This window comes from Cyprinus carpio, chromosome B12, assembly GCF_018340385.1.
Source record: "Cyprinus carpio isolate SPL01 chromosome B12, ASM1834038v1, whole genome shotgun sequence".
Lineage (NCBI taxonomy): Eukaryota > Metazoa > Chordata > Actinopteri > Cypriniformes > Cyprinidae > Cyprinus > Cyprinus carpio.
The window spans coordinates 4252689-4273007 of NC_056608.1; the positions used below are offsets into that span (position 1 = coordinate 4252689).

The 20319-nt window shown below is 37.2% G+C and overlaps 1 protein-coding gene across 12 annotated transcripts in view; it reads right to left on the reverse strand.

Annotated features, from left to right (window-relative positions):
- Window positions 1–20319, reverse strand: part of LOC109087789 (microtubule-associated protein tau-like) — a 31054-nt gene that overhangs the window by 7149 nt on the left and 3586 nt on the right. For 3 of the 12 annotated variants that reach the window (XM_042734947.1, XM_042734954.1, XM_042734948.1), the window contains exons 2-12: window positions 13346–13552; window positions 8576–8653; window positions 8074–8142; window positions 7315–7335; window positions 3932–3966; window positions 3676–3804; window positions 2449–2524; window positions 2071–2330; window positions 1788–1880; window positions 1014–1106; window positions 272–364 (exon numbers count right to left, since the gene is read on the reverse strand). In XM_042734947.1, coding sequence (XP_042590881.1) covers window positions 272–364; window positions 1014–1106; window positions 1788–1880; window positions 2071–2330; window positions 2449–2524; window positions 3676–3804; window positions 3932–3966; window positions 7315–7335; window positions 8074–8142; window positions 8576–8653; window positions 13346–13532 — 1134 coding nt within the window. In that variant the 5' untranslated portion in view covers window positions 13533–13552. The remainder of the gene's footprint in view (window positions 1–271; window positions 365–1013; window positions 1107–1787; window positions 1881–2070; window positions 2331–2448; window positions 2525–3675; window positions 3805–3931; window positions 3967–7314; window positions 7336–8073; window positions 8143–8575; window positions 8654–13345; window positions 13553–20319) is intronic. The other 9 variants (XM_042734955.1, XM_042734957.1, XM_042734949.1 and 6 more) reach the window with 8 other exon arrangements.

Genomic DNA, 20319 nt, shown 5'->3' on the forward strand with positions numbered 1-20319 from the left:
ACAAAGTTAAATGTAATCTTAAACAAATCTCAAAACGAATAACCATCTTTCATATTGTACATTATGATGATGTGATGCCAAAATTCACTTTTAGCATTTAAAAGCACTGATTTTATATTTCATGCATTTAGACAAAAGCGATAGATCGGTTATTGGCCAAATTGGCTAATTAGTATCAGCCACAATTGTAATATCGGTGCATTCCTACTATTAAAGTCTCTTTAGTATGATTTTTGGTTAAACACCAACAAACAGGCCCCTGTTTACTCACTTTTCCACCTCCAGGTAAATGTTTGATATTATCTTTGGAACCACATCTAGACTGCACGCTACTTAAGTCCAACTTCTGATCGAGAATTTGAACCTGAAAGAGTGAACAGTTTGGGGAAGAGGAGTTATCTGTATTTTTGAGCTTGGGACCAGAGAGGAACCCAGAGGATAGGCTTAGGAAAGGCTTTTTAGACCATGAAAGTGCAGGTGTTTGTAACTTGGAGAGGGTAGATGCAATGGGGTTTCCAAATTGCTAATCCCAAGGTTTCCACAAATGGTCATAACTTCAGGAAGAACCAAGACTGAAGGTGTTGAGTTCAACCCATAGTTACTCACATTGCCACCTCCCGGTACATGCTTGATATTGTCTTTGGAGCCACATTTTGACTGGACATTACTAAAGTCCAACTTCTGATCCAGTATTTTTACCTGGAAAATCAAGTTGGGAAGGACAGGAGTTACCTTTTTAATTATCTTAGAGACAGAAAGAACTGCCAGTGAGAAAGTGCTTTGCTGTCTCCCACTCACTCTTGACTTAAGTTTCAATGTTCAACAACTGAATTGTAAAGACTTTCTTTTACAGTTCAATATCAGTTCAAAAGTGTGAGTAGTTGTTGACTGTGTAACAGACAGAACTACTACACTGAATGAGAGCGTTCACTTTTTACAAGGTTTCCACAAATGGTCATAACTTAAGGAAGAACCAAGACAGAGGGTGTTGAGTTCATCCCATAGTTACTCACACTGCCACCTCCCGGTACATGTTTCAAATTGTCTTTGGAGCCACACTTTGACTGGACATTACTGAAGTCCACCTTCTGATCGAGAATTTTTACCTGAAAGAGTACAGAGATCAAGGAAAATAAGAATTACTTTTTTGGGTGAAGCCAAACCAGAAACCTTCTGATAGAACCTACAATGTACTTTTACTTATAACAACTTTAGTCATACAGTAATTTTAACTTCACGAGGAGCATCTGAGGAACATCTCAAGTCAGTAAGGGATGGCTGGGAGTTTGATTAGTCTTGATTTCCATCTATCAGTATTAAGGAATGAAAGAATGATGGTAAATTTAGGAGTGAACTGGGTCTGGATAATGTTTTACCCCAACGTAACTTACACTGCCACCTCCAGGTGTGTTTGATATTGTCTTTGGAGCCACACTTAGAAGGGACATTACTACTGTCCAATTTCTAATAATTTTTTTTTACCTCTTTAAAGCAAACGTTCGGAAGTTTTCAATGAACAAAAATACCTAAATGTTTCCCTGATTCTCATGAAGCATATTATAAAGTGCTTTCCCAAAATAGACTTGGAATGGCATATATTTTAGGTTGTATGCACAACTGGATAGTTAGCATTCTTGGGAAATGTAACCATTACAATAGCTAGAGATAATATATTAGTCAGTTCTCACTGTACGGTATAATTTTTTGCTAATATTTGGCAAACAGTGATAGTTTACTGATAATGTTGAGATAGCCAATGACAAATACAGTTTGGTGATAGTACTCACATTTCCACCTCCTGGCACATACTTGAGGTTGGCTTTGGAGCCACACTTGGACTGAACATTACTGAAATCCACCTTCTGATCAAGAATTTGTACCTGTAAAAAGAAGAACATTAGGAGAATCGACTTAAAATCTAATTTTAGTTTTTTTTAGTTATTTTTAATTTTCTGTTTATTTTTAAACTGCTAAATTGTTCCACATACTTCAACATAAATATGTGATTTAACTGGATCTCAAACGTAACTGCAACAGAACATTCAAGTGAATCAACTCAAGATGCATTACCCGGCCGCCTCCAGGCTGGTGCTTCAAGTTGTCAGTGGAGCCGATTTTGGATCGTACGTTCTTCAGATCAGGGAGGGGGGCAGCGGCCGACAGTGATGTGGGTGAGCGGTTCTTTGGAGATTTAGGGGTCGAGCGAATCACTGCGACCTTCTTGATTTCATTTCCTGTGCTTGGAGGCTTGCCACCCGCAGCCTTGCTGGCAGGGGATTTGGGAGTGCCGGGGCTGCTGTGGCCGCTGGTCTCCGGGGTCTTAGGAGAGTCTGGGAAACAGTATTGGGTTATGTATATGGCAATGATCTCATAATCAAATCTTCCATTCTTCAAAAATATATACAAGATTCATTCCTAAAAACTCCTTTGTGAAAGAAACTCAATTACCTTTTCCATTTTTGGCAGCCGTAGTCATGGCAGGAATCTTTGTACCCGCAGCATGAGGTCTACTGCTACTAGAAGCCTAGAGATATACATAAATATAGAGAGAGAAAGCAACAGAAATACATTAATAATTATATGTTGTATTTCATATTACATGAAATTACAGATTACAAAACAACTGCTTATGTCTTTTTTTTGTCACAGGGGTTGGTTTACAATTAAAACTTTAGTAAATTTTTTTTTTTTTTTTTTTTTTTTTTACTTTTTGTTATAAAAAGGTCACTTACAAGCTGAATTTATTTTCCCATGATCCACATTTTTCTTCTTTTCAAATCTCTTTTAGAAATAGATTTTATTTTTATACCCTTGACTAAGATCTTTGAAAATAATAAAAATACTAATAAAATTTTGAAAACTATGATAACATAAATACAGTGAATTAAATATTTCAATATTTATTGTGTAAAAATAATTGATATCCACTTTTAGACACATTATCCCCTCAGTATTAACCAATAATTTTTAGTTAGTGTAAATTTAGTTTACCAAGAAGAAAACTTGAAAGAGCTTGAAATAAGTTAAAGAAAAGAGATAAATATCACTTGTGACAATATATTATTTAAGGACACAAATTAGATTAGATTCAACTTTATTGTCATTGCACATGTGGGTACAAGGCAACGCTTTTGCCTTAACAAGACAAAAAAGTTTGCCATTTTTATTACAAATATGGATATAAATATGGATATGGATATTCATCATTTTCACTAAATGATATTATTAGCATATTAAAATGGCAATTCTCTAGCAAGACATGTACGCCCACTTTTGAATATTACTGGAGAAAAGCACTCATATTTTAAGTATTCATAAAACAAATTAGGAAAATTAATTATTGGCCTAATAGCATGTTTGTCTGCACAAACATACAGTTTGTTAAAAGCACATTCAATAAATATGAACCCATCCACTGTAAGCATGATAACAGAGCTGCAGCTGAAGTTATGCGCACCAACCAATCTATTCATGCTGACTATTTTCAGCCGTCAGTGTTGATGCTGTATCCTAAATCAAAATTAACATCAAAGATGTGTGAATGAGATGTTGGTCAGTTAGTTGGAGGAGAGAAAAAGTTGGCGTTCATCACAGCAGAAAGTGCACAGACTACCAGTAACAGGCGCAAAGTTAAAGCCACAGGACACGGGGTCCGACACCAGCAGCTGTACTCACTCTTGGCCTGGACTCTTTGGGCCCAGAACTGGTGGAAGACACCGAGGGAGATCTACTAGAGGAGGTCTTTTTGGGGATGGAGGAAGGTGTTTTATGGGATGAAGGTCTGACTTTACTGTTTTTAGGGGTCTTTATATAAAGAGCAAAACAGTAGATGAAAACTCCATGGAGTACAGATAGCGACAGAAAGCAAAATAAAAGGCAGAAAATACTATAATGAACAGAAAGATTATGCCAAATAGCTATTAGCACTCACCCTCTTCTCAGTATCACCATTGGTCTTGGACTGAGCTGTGAAGGACCAAAAAATGCACCAATATGAATACAATCACTATATCAGAAATAGCATGTGAATAAATGTGTTGTTAAACCTAGTGAGCTGCCTAACCATTACTAAATCACTACTAAACCTCACAAGGGACTAATCTGTAACACTAGAGACTCAACTCACAATCGATTTCAATGTGTTTGGATGTTAATATGTTGCTAATAGGGCAACGAATACATAGCACATACAATTAGTGGATAAAATAGTTTTTATAAGTACTGAATCAAATGGTTTTCGTTTATAATCAACACTTCTCTCACCTGGCCTGCCATCTTGGATTTAAAAGTTCATCGTAATGCATTTTTATATTGCCTTATATATAAATAATGTTACTTTAGAATTAGAAAGCCTAAATAAAATGTCTGCGGTAATGCATATATGCTTCTTTAAGTTTGCTAAATTTGTTCCTGATCCTTTCACTCATTTTCTTGAATTGTGAATTTTAACTGGATTTTATGTAATTCTAATATTGTTTTTAAAGCCAACATATCATGAAAATCTGACTTTTTCAGGTTTTAAGTGCTATAATCAGGTCCCCGGTGCATCTACCAACCAAGGAAAGGTGAAAAAGATCAACCCAGCAACTTTGTTTTGGTAAGCCCTTTTCTGCAAGTGTCTGAAAAATTAAGCGGGTTGACAGCCGCTTTCTGTACGTGTGCACTCAGAAAACCGTATATAAGAAGTTGAAACTAATATGGTTTAAAACACATGATTTTCACTGCGATAAACATGATAATCAGCACCAAAACTGATGTTTTTTTAGCAGGTACTAGCTGTAATGATGCAGCTCTATTCTGGAAAAGGGGGCGGTGTGCAGCAGCTCATTTGCATTTAAAGAGACAGGCACGAAAAACAGTGCGTTTCTGCTTCCACTCAAAATAGGCATTTTCGAAATGATATAATAAATGATCTGTGGGGTATTTTAAGCTGAAACTTCACAGACACATTCTGGGGACACCAGAGACTTACATTATTACATATTGTAAAAAGGGGCATAATATGTCTCCTTTAAGAAACATTTGAGAAATGTAAGCTGTAAATGAAAGTGGCGGGATCTGTTAAAGCAGCGCTGCACCAGATGGTGTTATGAACACATGCAAGTAACACGTTCATGCACACAGACATGCCAAACTGAATTCATTGAAACACGGCCAGCAAACATGGATTTCATCAATCGGTGAAAAACAGGCTGCAAGACCACCGGAGGGAACAAAAGAATGACAGAGTGCCCAAAAAAGGACGAATGCAGGAAAACAGATCGTTCTCCTCAGCACGCCGTTCATTTTGGAGGATATTCGTTATAGACAGAAAGTGGTGCATAGCTAAGCGGCTCTGTAAAACATAGGTAGAGGCAAACCAAGGAAGGGACACTGCATTGGGATTCTGTGAGCTTATCTGCACAGACCTTTGAACTGAGCCACCGGCACCAGGGATTTTCTTGCCGGGGAGATGTGGACACCTTTTGGAGAGCCAATTGTGCTTGTAGAGGGAGGAGTGGCTTCCGTCTTTCCGTCATCTTTGCTGTGATCAACCCCTGATAATGTAGCATTGACTTTCTCCTGCACTTCTCCCGTTGCTTCCATGTGTTCATGAGGTAGAGTTTTGGAAACACTATGTTCTTTGGTTTCAGAAGGTGCATATTCAGCAAGAGTCGTCTGAGCCCTGCTGGCCCGTACCGGAAGCGTTTCTTCTTCAACATGGCTCTCGTTGCCGTAAAAAGACAGTTCTTCCTCTTCCTGGAGGGTCTCGCTGTAAGGAGCCCTGGCTTCTACAGTCCTCTCCCTGACCGATGTCAGGTCTTCCAGGGCGGTGCTGCGGACCAGGAAAGTCACAGGTGGCTCGTTCTCCAGAGACAGGCTCCTGGTGAGGTCTGGACTGACGGCTGTCCACCGATGAAGGGAATGGACCGGTTGTCCAGACCAGCTGCTTCTGAGGAGGTCTTCGTCCTGCTCTAGAATACTCTGGGGGTCTACAAGGCTCCAGTCCGAGTGTTGATCATAACCATCTGATGAAAACCTTGCTGCTAAAGCTGAAAACAAAGCCGCTTTTGCCTGTCACTAATGCACGTCCCATGGACAGAGAGTGGTCAGAAGGTTTACAGAAAGCAAAGACAACATCTATATCACTCTTCTAAAGGAAGCTGGTACATGATAAGGAGGGAACAAAAACACTTGTGGTGACAACCGTAGAGGAAAGACAACGGGCATAACAAACTGGTTTGCTGGCCTTTGCTAACACACAAAACAAACAGCTGTGATGGAACCAGACTTCACACTGAACACAGAGATATGAGCTGATAGGTGCAATTGAAGAGCAAGATTGCTTGCAAAAAGTGCAAAAAAAAAAATCTGACTTAAACATGAAGCATGTTGTTTTTGTGCCATAAATCTTGAGAAAAAGAAGTGCACTTTAGCATACTTTATTTAGTATTTATTATGGAAATGACATCCGTTAAAAGAATATACTTGTAATGTTTATTTTATGTTATTTATAATTAAATACAAATGTATTATAGTTTAAATTTACATATTAAATGCAAGAGTTCTTCTTGACCCACTAAATTAAATATTATTTCATAATTACTTCTACTGTCTTTGAAATGTGGTTACTGACAAGCATTCACGATAACAAAAATATAGGCACATGTCATGTAAACGGCAACTTTTTATTATAATTAAATATTTTACATGTGAGTCAAGACAACAAAATAAGTGTTATCTCTTTTAAGCATGTAAAAAAAAAATTCATTTCCTTTTAGTAAGTAGTCTTAGGAAACAATGTCATGAAAGTGGACTTTATTCTTATTATATAAGTACAGGTTTTTAAAAATAAACTTCAGAGATTTCAAGTGTGCTTCTTTTTCACAAAGGTAGCAATTAACAAACAAACACACCTTCCTTCTGCCATTGGCAGGTTAAAACAGAAACAGTTCCACCCCAAATCACTGGTTGAACTCAGCTGTTTACTTAATAAACACAGCAACAGTGTTTGCACTGCGTTTCACAACCAATGAATGCTTCTATACTATTTTTTTCTACATATTTAAAAGAAAAATGATTGGAGTCTGCTCTTTAAAAGCACCTAGTTGCTCCTGATTATTAAAATAAAATGGACATACGGTATCTCGGTGAATTCACAAAACAAAATAACCAGTAAAAGATACAGATCAGTGAGGTGGAGTACTACCAGACAAGCTGTTAAATTTAAAAAATAAAAATTCTACAAGATCATAATTCATGTAGCATAATGGCTATTCTACAAAGCATGACACTAATATGGTAGTTGGGAAGGAGAAAAAAATAGTACTTTACCTGCAGGCGCTGTTCCTCCAGCTTATTAATGATCAGGATATATAGCAAACAGAGAGAAAAACATAAAAGACAACATTAGAGAATCACATAGCATATTATTTCAGCCGCAAAGATGGACTATAAACACTATAACCTGGCTTGAAATCACAACATCAATATTTCTACACTTCATTTCAATATCACAAAAGCAACAAATACTTGCAATTAAAGCATTGTGACCTGTGAGAGGCTGAGATGTTTTTTGGCACAAAGCATTAATTCCAGACTTGGCATAACATCACACCTACCCTGGCAAAGGCAGCTGAGCTCTTTGTGACTAATCGCATGGGAACTAATCTGAGAATGGCGCTGGAGTCTCCCTCGAGTTTATTTTGATTTAAAAGCCTGAAACCTGTCAGCATGCCTCAGCGGTGATGTCAAAATCAAACTGTGTGCTTGCAGACATACATATTACCTTACACTTTACAAATCACCCCGTTGTAAGCGTAACATAAAAAGATTTCGAAGCAAGAAATGGCAATTTGAAACAACTGCATCCAAGATGGCATTCTTGTTACCAGTAGGCCTACTTCAAACAGAAGCAAATGCATCCTGCAGGCTTTAAATATGCAACGAATCAGAAAAAAAAATGCTGTAGAAAATGAGAAGCATTAGGATGAAAGGCACAAAGGCATCCACATAAATTAAAGCACAAAAGGGCAGTCAAGCAAATCATGTCAGTCAAAAGAGGCAGCAGTCGATGGAGCAGAAGATCCGTACCACTCGCCATTTCCACTACAGGCTGGCACTGATCCTCTTTCTCTTCCTGTTTTGAATCCTGGGGGCTCTCTATAAAACAGTCATTTGAACAGTTTACACACCAAGCTACTAAAGGAAGTCCAGTTTTACTTGTGAAAGTGAAGCTGCTGTTAAAGTCAAAAAGCAAGCCAGACATGAAAGGTTTAGCAGCTCAGCTGCAGTGAGACTTTAGTTGGGTTCCAAAGTGCTCTGCTGAAAGAAAAGAACTGGATGGTAAACTCACACGAGCGAGCACTACGGCAAAATAATTTCAAAAGGAGAAAAGCACATTGCAAATAAACCTGGTCCTGAAACTCTGTATATTTATCATGGCGTAGTTAGTAAAAGGCATTCCATTACATAAAAATAAATATTAAAAAAAAAAAAAAATAACTTTGTGCTTATTAAAAAAGGCAATCTGAAAGGGAAAGGAAAGACAAAATGCATTTCAAAGCATCTTTATTATAGGTGCAGCAATGCATACCACATTGCTTTTCCTCAGCAGAGGAGGTGCCTTCAGCATTACTGCGCTCATCATCCACCTGTTCTTCTGAAAACTCCTCTGTGAGAGAGAATGGTAGTTAAAAAACACATAAGGCACACCTAATGTGGAGTTATCAGTTGTTCGGGACAATCAGTGTTCATAGAGACATGTTTAAAATCTGTTAAGGTTTTTCAATTTGACATAGTATTCGTCTTAAGTGAAAAAAAAAATTTACACAGGTAACAAGACATTTTTTGTTTTAGTTTGTAAAACAATAATAAAAACAATTTTAAAAAAAGTATTACGTTTTTTCAAGAAATGAATGTCAAAGAGCTGGAGCAATCAGTCACACTGTACTGTGACCTCTATCGACCTCAGTATTTCCCTGCAACTGGGTCTCTGAACTTGGTAGGGGACAAAAAAAGTTATTCAGTTGTTATAAGGACACATGTAAATTTTAAAACGCACTGCTAATTTTACTGTCAAATAAAATATAAGGGGAAAAACAGAGGCCATTTAAAAAATACTGGCATAAAAGCAACAACCCGCAGTGCTGGAAAGTAACTGCTTATTAAAATAACAAGAAACATTGTACAAAATCTCCAAAATAAATTTAGCCCATTTAGCTTTACAAAACAACATTGACATTCAAACAGTATAAATCAGAGGTGCAGAACCTTTTACTACGGGTGCTGTGGGCCAAAAGTAAAAGCTGTATTATATCCAACTATTGCATAATAAAATGTATAGTGTAAACATGAAGATATGAATTAGAAATAAAGATGTGGGCCAAATTAAAGGTCATCATGGGTCAGCACTGGCCTGCAGGCCCTGGTTTGGGTTTCTCTGGTTTAAATGTTACAACTTCAAAAAGAGATACTTCAAAAAGTAGACTGCATTAAACAGTGAATCACATGCATCTCCTCACACAAGGTTCTTTGCTGAATGTTACTGTTTGAGTCAACTGCATTTTTGTTGGTTTAATCATACTATTCTTATTTTTTTTCACAATAAAGTATGCATAAGTAAGTCCATTTATATAATATAAAAACACACCTAAAAAATAAAAAACATTTACACAAAAAAAAATAAACAACTAAAAAAAAAATCCAGGATGATAGCTGATGACAAAGGGATCATATGGATCACAATAACGAAGTATACTACCATTTGATTGCTGCATAATAGGATGACACTGGTGAAGACATCCATGAAATGCTCTGATGACAACTGACTATTATTCAAGTGTTTTTTTTTTTTTTTTTATTAAATGTGCAATACTGTGAATTCAATAAAAACAAGCAAAACATGTCAACAAGTTTAAAAACACCAGTAAAAAAAAAATGTCACACTATAGTTCATTTCCAGATGTAAAAGAAGGTGGTTTCACACATACAACCCTTTCTGGAAAATCACCTGTAAATTACCACTTAAAAGATCATGTATGAACAGGACCTTCTAAGAAATACTGGTAAATTCGTTCGAGAAATTTCCTGAATGAAAAGTTGTAACTTTGCTGGTAAAATTGCCATTCTGATGGAAATGATGCAACTGCTTGTAATTGTTTTTCTATGTAAACAAGCACTAGATGGACATCTTTGACCATTGCACCACATCTCACTGGTTTTTCAGTATCTTGTTCATGAACATTGAGGCATTTAGGGTTTTAGCCCCTAAAACCTGTCACTTGGAAGTCAAAAAATACTGCCAAAGAGTAAAACTGAAGCATTCCTACTTATTCTTACAGATGAAGACAACAATAATTTCTGATCATTTACAATAGTTTATCTGTATGTTGGTGTGGATGTGTGTATGGTATCTTAATGCTATGTTAAGCTTCTGCTTGTGTGAAAGCAGCTAATGTTTAATACTGTGCTTCTAGAGCCACTTGTAGCTTTACTATCTCTAACATACTCACTCTCTGCTGTGCCATTGCAGTATCTGCCATTTATTGGTGGCAGATGCTCTGAGTAGTGTTTCCTCCTTGTGTGTGGCATTACAGGAAGAGCAAAAGGGGAGAAAGTGTGCACTAGTGAAGGCTGTAAACTAGGGAAATATAAGCCACGCACTAAAGAATGCAGGGGGTCACAGAGGAAAAAGAGAGAGTGTTATGGTCCCATTTATGGCATGTGAATACATACAACACAACGGAAGACTGTGGCAAGCTGGCACCTTCACAAAAGACTGTCAGTCAATACCACCACTATGTTTGTTCCTTTCTTCCATACACATGGTTGGAGTTCAGCGATTGGCTGTGGTTTTAAATAAGTGACTACATTTACAAAACGCTGTGTTCTCCAAAAAAAAAAAAAAGCTGGATTTTCCCAGGACTATATTGCAACATCATTAATTTAAAGGAATAGTTCACCCCAAAAATAAAACGTATCGTCTGAACATGTACCCACCCTCAGGTCATCAGTTTATTCCTAAAATTGAGAGTCCAAACAGCTGATAAAAACATCACAATAATCCACACCACTCCAGAACATCAATTAACATCCTGTGAAGTGAAAAGCTGTGCGTTTGTGAAAAACAAATCCAGCATTAATGCATTTTTACTGTTGTTTCTGCAAAAATCCCCATAATCAATAATAATGCTTCCTCCAGTGACCAATTCCACCCCATAAAGTAATATCACATAAAGAGTCACCCACATGTTTTTTTAGAGCTGTTTTGGCTTGTAAATGGTGCATATTTCTCTCCTGATTCAGAAGAGATTTTTTCACTGGAGAAAGTAATATTATGGAAAGAGTGGTGTGGATTACTTGTGGATTATTGTGATGTTTTTATCAGCTGTTTGGACTCTCATTCTGACGGCACCCATTCACTGCAGAGCATCCATTGGTGAGCAAGTGATGTTAAATTTCCCCAAATCTGTTCTGATGAAGAAACAAACTCATCTACATCTTGGATGGCCTGAAGGTGAGTATAGCAATTTTTTATTGTTGGTTGAACTATTGCTTTAAGAAACTATAATCTAGTTTTGACTACACTGTATGCTAGAACGACTGAAGCAATCACTGTAAAGAATGCCAGATGAGTCAATTTTCATTGCTGTGATTGAGTTACTGAACAAGACAACTGTTTATACTTTTGGTGGAGCAGTGAATGAGGGGGGGGTTTCAAACTCGCTCAATGTCCATCGACTGTGCTTGCCTTCCTTTGTACACTGTTGCTTTACATTTTCTGTAACCCGACTGAGAACGGTGTGCTTTTCAAAATGCTAATGGTCTTCAAAAAAAAAAAAAAAAAAACCACTCACACACAAAACCGCACACACATGCAGAAGAAAGCAGGGTGTGTAATGCCGTTGAATTAGTACCAGAGAACGTCCTGAGAGGAGGGTGACCCACATGCCTGGATTACAGCGCGACGCAGCTGCAAAGCCTGGATTGAGGGCCCAGTCAAGCATAGCCTTGTGGTTTATGTAAAGGAATTAAAACACAAGGCTGTATCAAAGAGCTGCTGCCACTGCGGCCACATTCATCACTAAAATATGTATTAAGATCATACGCCCTGCAATGTCTTTGATCATTTGATATGTTTAATTTGCTCATGATGGGAGGAAACACACGTTGGCGGTCATGCTAATTGATGCTCAGAGAGATAACACATCTGCATGTATGTCGTATCACGGTGAATTCATGTGCTAATGAAGTCATTAATATAATTTCATTATTTAGTAGGCACATGTGCAAGTCTTTCTCTGGTGTTTTAGACAGAACAGCATTGTCTGATAATATCATCCCCGGCAGACAAGATATATCTGATTTTGCCTGTCATAATGTCCTTGTAATATTTAATAGTGTTCACTACATGTAAATAGATATTATTTATGAATATCTCATCCTTATTGGCTATGAATCTTTTATACACTCTAAGAACAAATATTTTGGCTCAACTACACTGAAAAATAACGCAATAGTTTGCACCAATCTTTTTGAGTTATGACAACTTTCAACCCGATCTCACGCCAGTTCGTACATTTTTGACAAGGTGGCTAATTTGTACGAATTCATATGGTTTATGAGAAATCCTACGTATTTTACGAGGTGGTAAATTCATACACGTAACCCTGCCCCTAAACTTAACCGTCAATCGTAGGAATGAGGTCGTGCAAATTTGTAAGAATTAGCCACCACAACCAACAAACTACATTGTACAACTACAATGAATTGAAGCATAAACTAGCACCATAAATATTTTAAGTAATCAACTTCAACAATTTTGTAAGTTGTTCCAACAAAGTTCACCCAAAAATGAAAATTTTGTCATCATTTACTCACCCTTATGTTGTTCCAAACCTGTGTTGGTTTCTTTCTTATGTCAAACACAAAATAAGATAATCTAAAGAATTTTGAAGAATCAGAAATACTATGGAAGTCAATGGGGACCATAAAGTGTTTGATTACCAGCACTCTTCAAAAATGCCTTCATTTATGTTCAATATAAAGAAACTCATACAGGTTTGTAACAACATGAAGGTGAGTAAATGATGACAAAATTTTCATTTTTTGGGTGAACTATCCCTTTAAGTTGTGGTAGGAGGTCCGCTGAATGTGTAGACCATATTCCATACCAGTATGTGCTTCAAAAACAATTAAACTTGTCCTTCAACTACATGTGAATGCTGTCATGATACACACACACCCTGTTCACACTGCAGAGCTTGTTTAATAGTTCTGACTAATCAGTTAATCAGTATGTGTGTGTATTTATTTTGACTGGCTGTGACACAACCAACCTGTTTTCCCACATAAGCCAGCTCACCTTTCATTGGACAGTCCCCTGGTCTCACGAGCCCCACCGCAATTCCATTCTCCTTATGGAATTGGTTGCCATGGTGATGATCGTTGATGGTCATTCCAGAAAGGGAGGTTGCCATGGTATCACCAGAGTTGTAGTGAGCTGTGTGGCTATTGGCCGAGGAGCTCAATAAATCGTGCTGCTGGTCCATAGCAAGTCCGAATGAGGATACTGAAGGGGGAGGGGAGGATGGAGGGTAAAGGTAAGAGAGAAAAGAGAGAGAAGGGTGTAAAAAGAAAGAAAGAAGGGGAAATAAAAGGAATAAGTTAGTGGATGAACAAGAGAACAGCAGTTCAAAAAGCTTTCGCCTGGCACTGATTGTTTTGCTCTGATTCCTTGTGCCAAAATTATGGTGGCCCAGTAGTGCACAACACAACAAAATTTCCACAAAATAACGAAATCGCCACAGTACAACGGAAGCAAGCTGCAACAAAACAAAATAAGCTAAACACAACAAAATAAGCATAAGACAATGGAAACAAGCCGCAACACAACAGAAACAAGCCGCAACACAACGGAAACAAGCTGTAACAACGGAAACGAGCGGCTACATGACGAAATTATCACAACACAACAGAAACAAGCCTCAACACAATGGAAAGGAAACAAGCTGCAACACAAAGGAAACAAGCCGCAACATGACAAAATCACCACAGTACAATTGGAACAAGTCGCAACACAACGAAATTAGCACAACACAACGGAAACAAGCTGTAACACAATGGCAACAAGTCACAACACAACAAAATTAGTCCTTTGCATTGTGATGTGACGATTTTGTTGTGTTGTGGAGATTTCGTTGTGTTGTGCACTTCTAGGCCACCATTCAAAATGGCTCTTCAGTGCTGACAGAAGAAAAACAGTTATTTCCATGAAAAAATTCAGGTTGAAAATCCACAATCCATTACCAGAAACCTCAGAAACAACTGACAAACCAACCATATGACTTTGGTGAGTCAACAACAGTAGAAGCGTCCATCAACTTTTCGAAGGACAGTGTGGGTTGAATCAATATCCAATCGACAGGATCCGTCTCTTCACTCAGGGCTGTCACAAGCTCAGTGTAAACAGAGCCAGAGTGCCGGTGTGAACCTGTATATTTATACTGCCAAGCATGCCGGTCTAGCTTAAGGTTACTGCCATGTGGCCTAAAATAGTGCAGTCAAGCAAACGTGTCTCTATGCACCTCCTGCAAGCCTTTCTTTAGACACTTTATTAAACCATTGTATCGCACAACGTAACACAGTGCACTTGCAAAACTGCTTTGGTATGTTCTTATTTGTAAGATGAAAGATTCACGCCTTATATGACGACAGAATGTAATTAACAATCTAATTGTCAAATTACAGAAAACACCCTTTTTTTCCACTGACTGCAATTGTTGTTTCTACACAGGACACTCCCGCAGAGCTATGACGTTTTAGAAATCCAAATATTCGCTCATGACTACATAATCATTTTGTAATACTATAATCGCTAATACTGAAAATCCATCCCATTAGTGGTACTTGTTATTAGAATATTTATTTAGCTACCCAGCCCAAAGCAGATTATACATGTTGGATATTTCACAGCCATCCTGATGCGCTATTCATCCTACACACAAACACACACTCATTACACTGCGCCCAGCCCTCCAGACTTCATGACAGCTCATTCTGATGTGTGTGCTTGTAGCACTTAGAAACTGTTTTTGTTTTGTTTTGTTTTGTTATTTTTCTTTCTAGAGCAATGGGGATCACTTTTCAACACACACACAAGAATACAGTAAAAACTGTAATATTGTGAAAAATTATTACAATTTAAAACAACAGATTTCTCCTTTAATATACTTGAAAATATAATTTATTCCTGTGATGCAAAGCTGAATTTTCATCAGCCATTACTCTAGTCTTCAATGTGACATGATCCTTCAGAAATCATTTTAATATGTTGATTTATTATTCTTGTTTGGAAACAGTTGTGCTGCTTAATATGTTTTTATAACATGTGATACTTTTTTTCAAAATTCCTTGATTAATAAAAAGTTAAAAAGAACAGCATTTATTTAAAACAGATTTTTTTTTTTTACGATACAAGTCTTTACTATAACTTTTTTTATTAATTTAACATATCCTTGCTGAATAAAAGTATGAATTTCTTTAAAAAAAATGATGAGGGTAAGTAAATGATGACAGAACTTTCATTTTTGGGTGAACCATCTATCCCTTTAAATTTTTCATGAGCTATGTACAGTCAAAAAGTTTCATGCATTATTTAGTCTCATCATCTGAGGTTTCAGAAGTGTCAACCATTGATGGCAAACATTGATTGGAGTAATGAGCAGCATATTAAACTAGATCTACATGATTTAGAGAGGGAATAAGTAAGCCTAAGACTGCTGTAGAGCATTACCAGCATCTTCACTGCTACTATAGTGTGACTATACAAAACACAGCTGTTGATGTAACCCATTAGCATTTATTGAATACTTTCCCAGTTATATCAACTAATTGCTCTTCTCTTTCATCTTCTTATGGGTTTCCCTGCTCTGCTTTACTAAAAACCACAGCCAAAAGAAAAAAAAAAAAACCTGTCTGGACTCTCCAGGTCATTGCATTGGGCAGTGGGAAAAATCTCACCTGTTTTATGTGCATCTGGCACACAAGCTGTCTGGAACACAGAATTTACACAAGGATTCAGGATCTTTGCTCTCTCACCTTTGCTCAAAGCTTTCTGTACACCGGGAATGTGATGACTGCTCAACATTTGTCAATGTTTACCTAATATACACATCTTCAAATAGAGCAAGTAAACTCTACACTATAACAAAAAGACTGTGACATGGTGGGATCCAAAAGACTTTTGCTTTTTTCTAATGTATTCTACAAATTTTACATTTTTATCATCCCAACTGCAGTGACAAAAAAGTGACGACTTACATTTCAGATCAGCTTAGTATTTGATATGCTTTAATTACACTAAAAAAGCACGATTCATGATCATGTTATCCCATATAATTTGGGATTGTCAAAACAACATCTTCTTCTTCAATGGAAGCAAGAACATCTGACCATCGTTATTGTGTGGCTGTGCCTCATTCTGAGTGTTAAAGAAAAAAAAAAACATGCACAGTTGGCTCTCTAATGTGCGTGTGTTCAAACAGGAAGGATGAACCTGGCACTGCTCATGGCCCTTCTGCAAACCCACATAAACAGGGCGATTTAGAGGGTGTGTGCAGCTAGAGAAAGCAAAAGATCAACATAGATGTTTGCACAGCACCTGCGATACTATGCAAAGACATATTCACCACACAGCACACACATAAAGCCATCCAAAGTGTCAGTAACTGAATGCAGGAATTCAAGCGAATCTCTTTTTGCAAAGCAGAGGTGAGGGTTAACATGTATAGTTGCCTGGACACAATATCAGATCGCAGTTGTCTTTCCTTCTTTATTGCCTTTAAATTGCTAATGGACAACATGTGTCAATAAGTAAGGTGTTCTTCATTTTAAAATGAGGCAATCGGAGGTGGAATACTTAACTAAACTTAAAAAAAAAAAAAAAAAAATTGACCTAAAATGTATTATTGAATAATTGTGCAGTTTACACTTCACAAATGAAACAGAATTCATTACTCCACACTTAACATTGTCACATGACATCATCAAATTGCATGTGAATGGTGTACAGTTAAAGGGATAGTTCACCCAAAAATGAGAATTCTGTCAATAATTACTTGCCCTCATGTTGTTCCAAACCCATAAAATGTTTGTTCATTTTTGGAACACAATTTAAGAAATTTGTGATGAAATCCAAATGCTTTCTGATTTTCTGACAAAAATAACGACTTTATTCAACGACTTCTCTTGCATGTCAGTCTTTGATGCACATTCATAAGAGTACCATGACGCATGCGTGTGGTTCTGCTGATGCAGGTTTTTTCTTTGCGCACAAAAAGTATTCTCATAGCTTCATAAAATTACGGTTGAACCATTAATGTCACATGGACTATTTTAACAATGTCCTTCCTACCCTTTTGGGCCTTGAACGTGCCAGTTGTGTTGCTGTCTATCCAGGGTCAGAAAGCCCTTGGATTTCATCAAAAATATCTTAATTTGTGTTCTGAAGTTGAACGAAGGTCTTACAACTTTGGAACAACATGAGGGTGAGTAAATAATGAGAGAATTTTCATTTTTGGGTGAACTATCCCTTTAACGTGAAGGAAATTTTTGTTATCTGATAACAAAATGTAAAGTATATGATTTTGTTTGATTCTATTTTGTGTAAAATGTCTTAGTATTTGAGCAGACTATCAAGTGTTTGAGTATCAGGACAACTGCATTTTGGGTAATTTTACTAGCAGTGTGCTCTGTTATATACTGCTTATTGTGGAAACACATCTGTGTACTACATGCATACAGAAAATTTGCAAACTGTGCAGAGTATACAGTACATACTTAGTAGTATGTTAATAAGTCATTCTGAATATAGGCCTGTTTTTTTATTTATTATTATTTTAATAATGCTTTGCTTCTTTCTTCAATACACGAATAATCAGTATGACACGCCACTCTGGATCATCTCAATAGTCTGGTTTGAACTTTAAACTAGACTGTATGCTACTAATAGATACAGATGAATGCTTCCTTGTAAACATACACTTCCCCTTTCATTGAACGCTGTGAGAGTGATAGTTCAAAAAGACGTGGGAACATTTGATTCTTCTCATGGAGCGTCAAGACGGCTCATGAAACAAAGCTCCCACTGTTACTCTGACAGGATGTCATCAAACTTCTGGGATTTTTAAGCTGTTCTTGTCAGTGTGTGTGGTGCTTGTTGTATTGTGGAACATTTTAATGCCAATAAATCTAGTAAACATCTAAAATAGCGATTCATTTTTTTAGTTTCATTATTGCAAAGATATACATATATGATGATATGCTGAGGCAAGGCTGTAACCAGTGTGTTTGCATCACTGGATATTACTGTTCATAAAACAGTTGTAAAATATTCAATGTTTGGCTATCTTACCTCACATTTTTAAAAACTGAAGCAAACTGAAGCAGTGAATTCATGTTTGGAACGTGTGAACAACAGCCTTCTTTGTTTTGATTGGACATCTTGATTATTTGGACATTGACGAGTACTGTTAGTCAGATGAGGCAGACCAGTTACAAAAATGTAACTAAATCTTCTTGTCTAAAATCTAAAAACTATTTTTCATGCTAACAATAAACAGAGCAGCATCACATCTATCAAATATTGAAGAGGATAAGCTGGTAATTTCTAATTATTTTCTATGATTGTTACGGGCTGCACTGAGGTCTAGTAGACAGACAACCTGCTCAACTTCTAATGTTTTTTTTTTTTTTATCATTGGTGTGTATGTTTGTGTGTGTATATACCAACTCAAGAGGTATTATTTGTTATGCAACCAGGCAAATCTCTAATCAGCAGATCTGACCATGTCAAAAACTGCTTGGTTGGATTTAAGGATAAATCCATGGATGGCACCAGGAAAAGTCTGAATGCACCTCCTTAGGGTTTATTTGCTTGTTTATCTGGCAACAAACTGAGAAACCGCGCATTCCACTGGCACACACTAGGGTTGTGCTTTAGAATAGCTGAATGTCTGTGATGCTCTCATCACGGATGACTACCCTTGTATCCCTGACCTAAATTTGCTTCGCATCGCTATGAAGCACAGTTACTTGTCCTCTCTCATGTTCTCTCTCGGCTCTCCATCCCAACCTCCTTTTGGGCAGGGTCAGTCACGTTTGAATTAAAAAACAGTCCCATAACAGGGTCACAAAAATGACTTTTTAATATGAAATCCACCAGATCATAATTGCATAAGATCCTAGCAGTCTATGTAGAGCCCGATATTGGATTAGATGTCAAGAATACAGACTGTAAATCTGATGCCACAAAATGCATTCTGAGTGCTGTGATGACATAAGCAACTTCTATTATCTCAGTAGCATGTGAAATGATTCTTATGTTGAGTCACTCCCTTATAAACTGGGTGTAGAATGATTCCACTGCACTGTGGTGGAAAGACAAATATTCCTTTCAGAAAAGTATGTACTCTATGTTAAATATGTCATTTGTCTTTTACTACTGCAGCCCAGCCCATCAAGTAATAAATGTTTTATTATGAAAAAAATATATATTTAATATTCATATATTTACTAATATTTAGACAAATATACAACCAGGTATAAAAATATATACAGGTCCTTCTCAAAAAATTAGCATATTGTGAAAAAGTTCATTATTTTCCATAATGTAATGATAAAAATTAACATTTCATATATTTTAGATTCATTTCACACCAACTGAAATATTTCAGGTCTTTTATTGTTTTAATACTGATGATTTTGGCATACAGCTCATGAAAACCCAAAATTCCTATCTCAAAAAATTAGCATATTTCATCCGACCAATAAAAGAAAAGTGTTTTTAATACAAAAAAAGTCAACCTTCAAATAATTATGTTCAGTTATGCACTCAATACTTGGTCGGGAATCCTTTTGCAGAAATGACTGCTTCAATGTGGCGTGGCATGGAGGCAATCAGCCTGTGGCACTGCTGAGGTGTTATGGAGGCCCAGGATGCTTCGATAGCGGCCTTAAGCTCATCCAGAGTGTTGGGTCTTGCGTCTCTCAACTTTCTCTTCACAATATCCCACAGATTCTCTATGGGGTTCAGGTCAGGAGAGTTGGCAGGCCAATTGAGCACAGTAATACCATGGTCAGTAAACCATTTACCAGTGGTTTTGGCACTGTGAGCAGGTGCCAGGTCGTGCTGAAAAACGAAATCTTCATCTCCATAAAGCTTTTTCAGCAGATGGACGCATGAAGTGCTCCAAAATCTCCTGATAGCTAGCTGCATTGACCCTGCCCTTGATAAAACACAGTGGACCAACACCAGCAGCTGACATGGCACCCCAGACC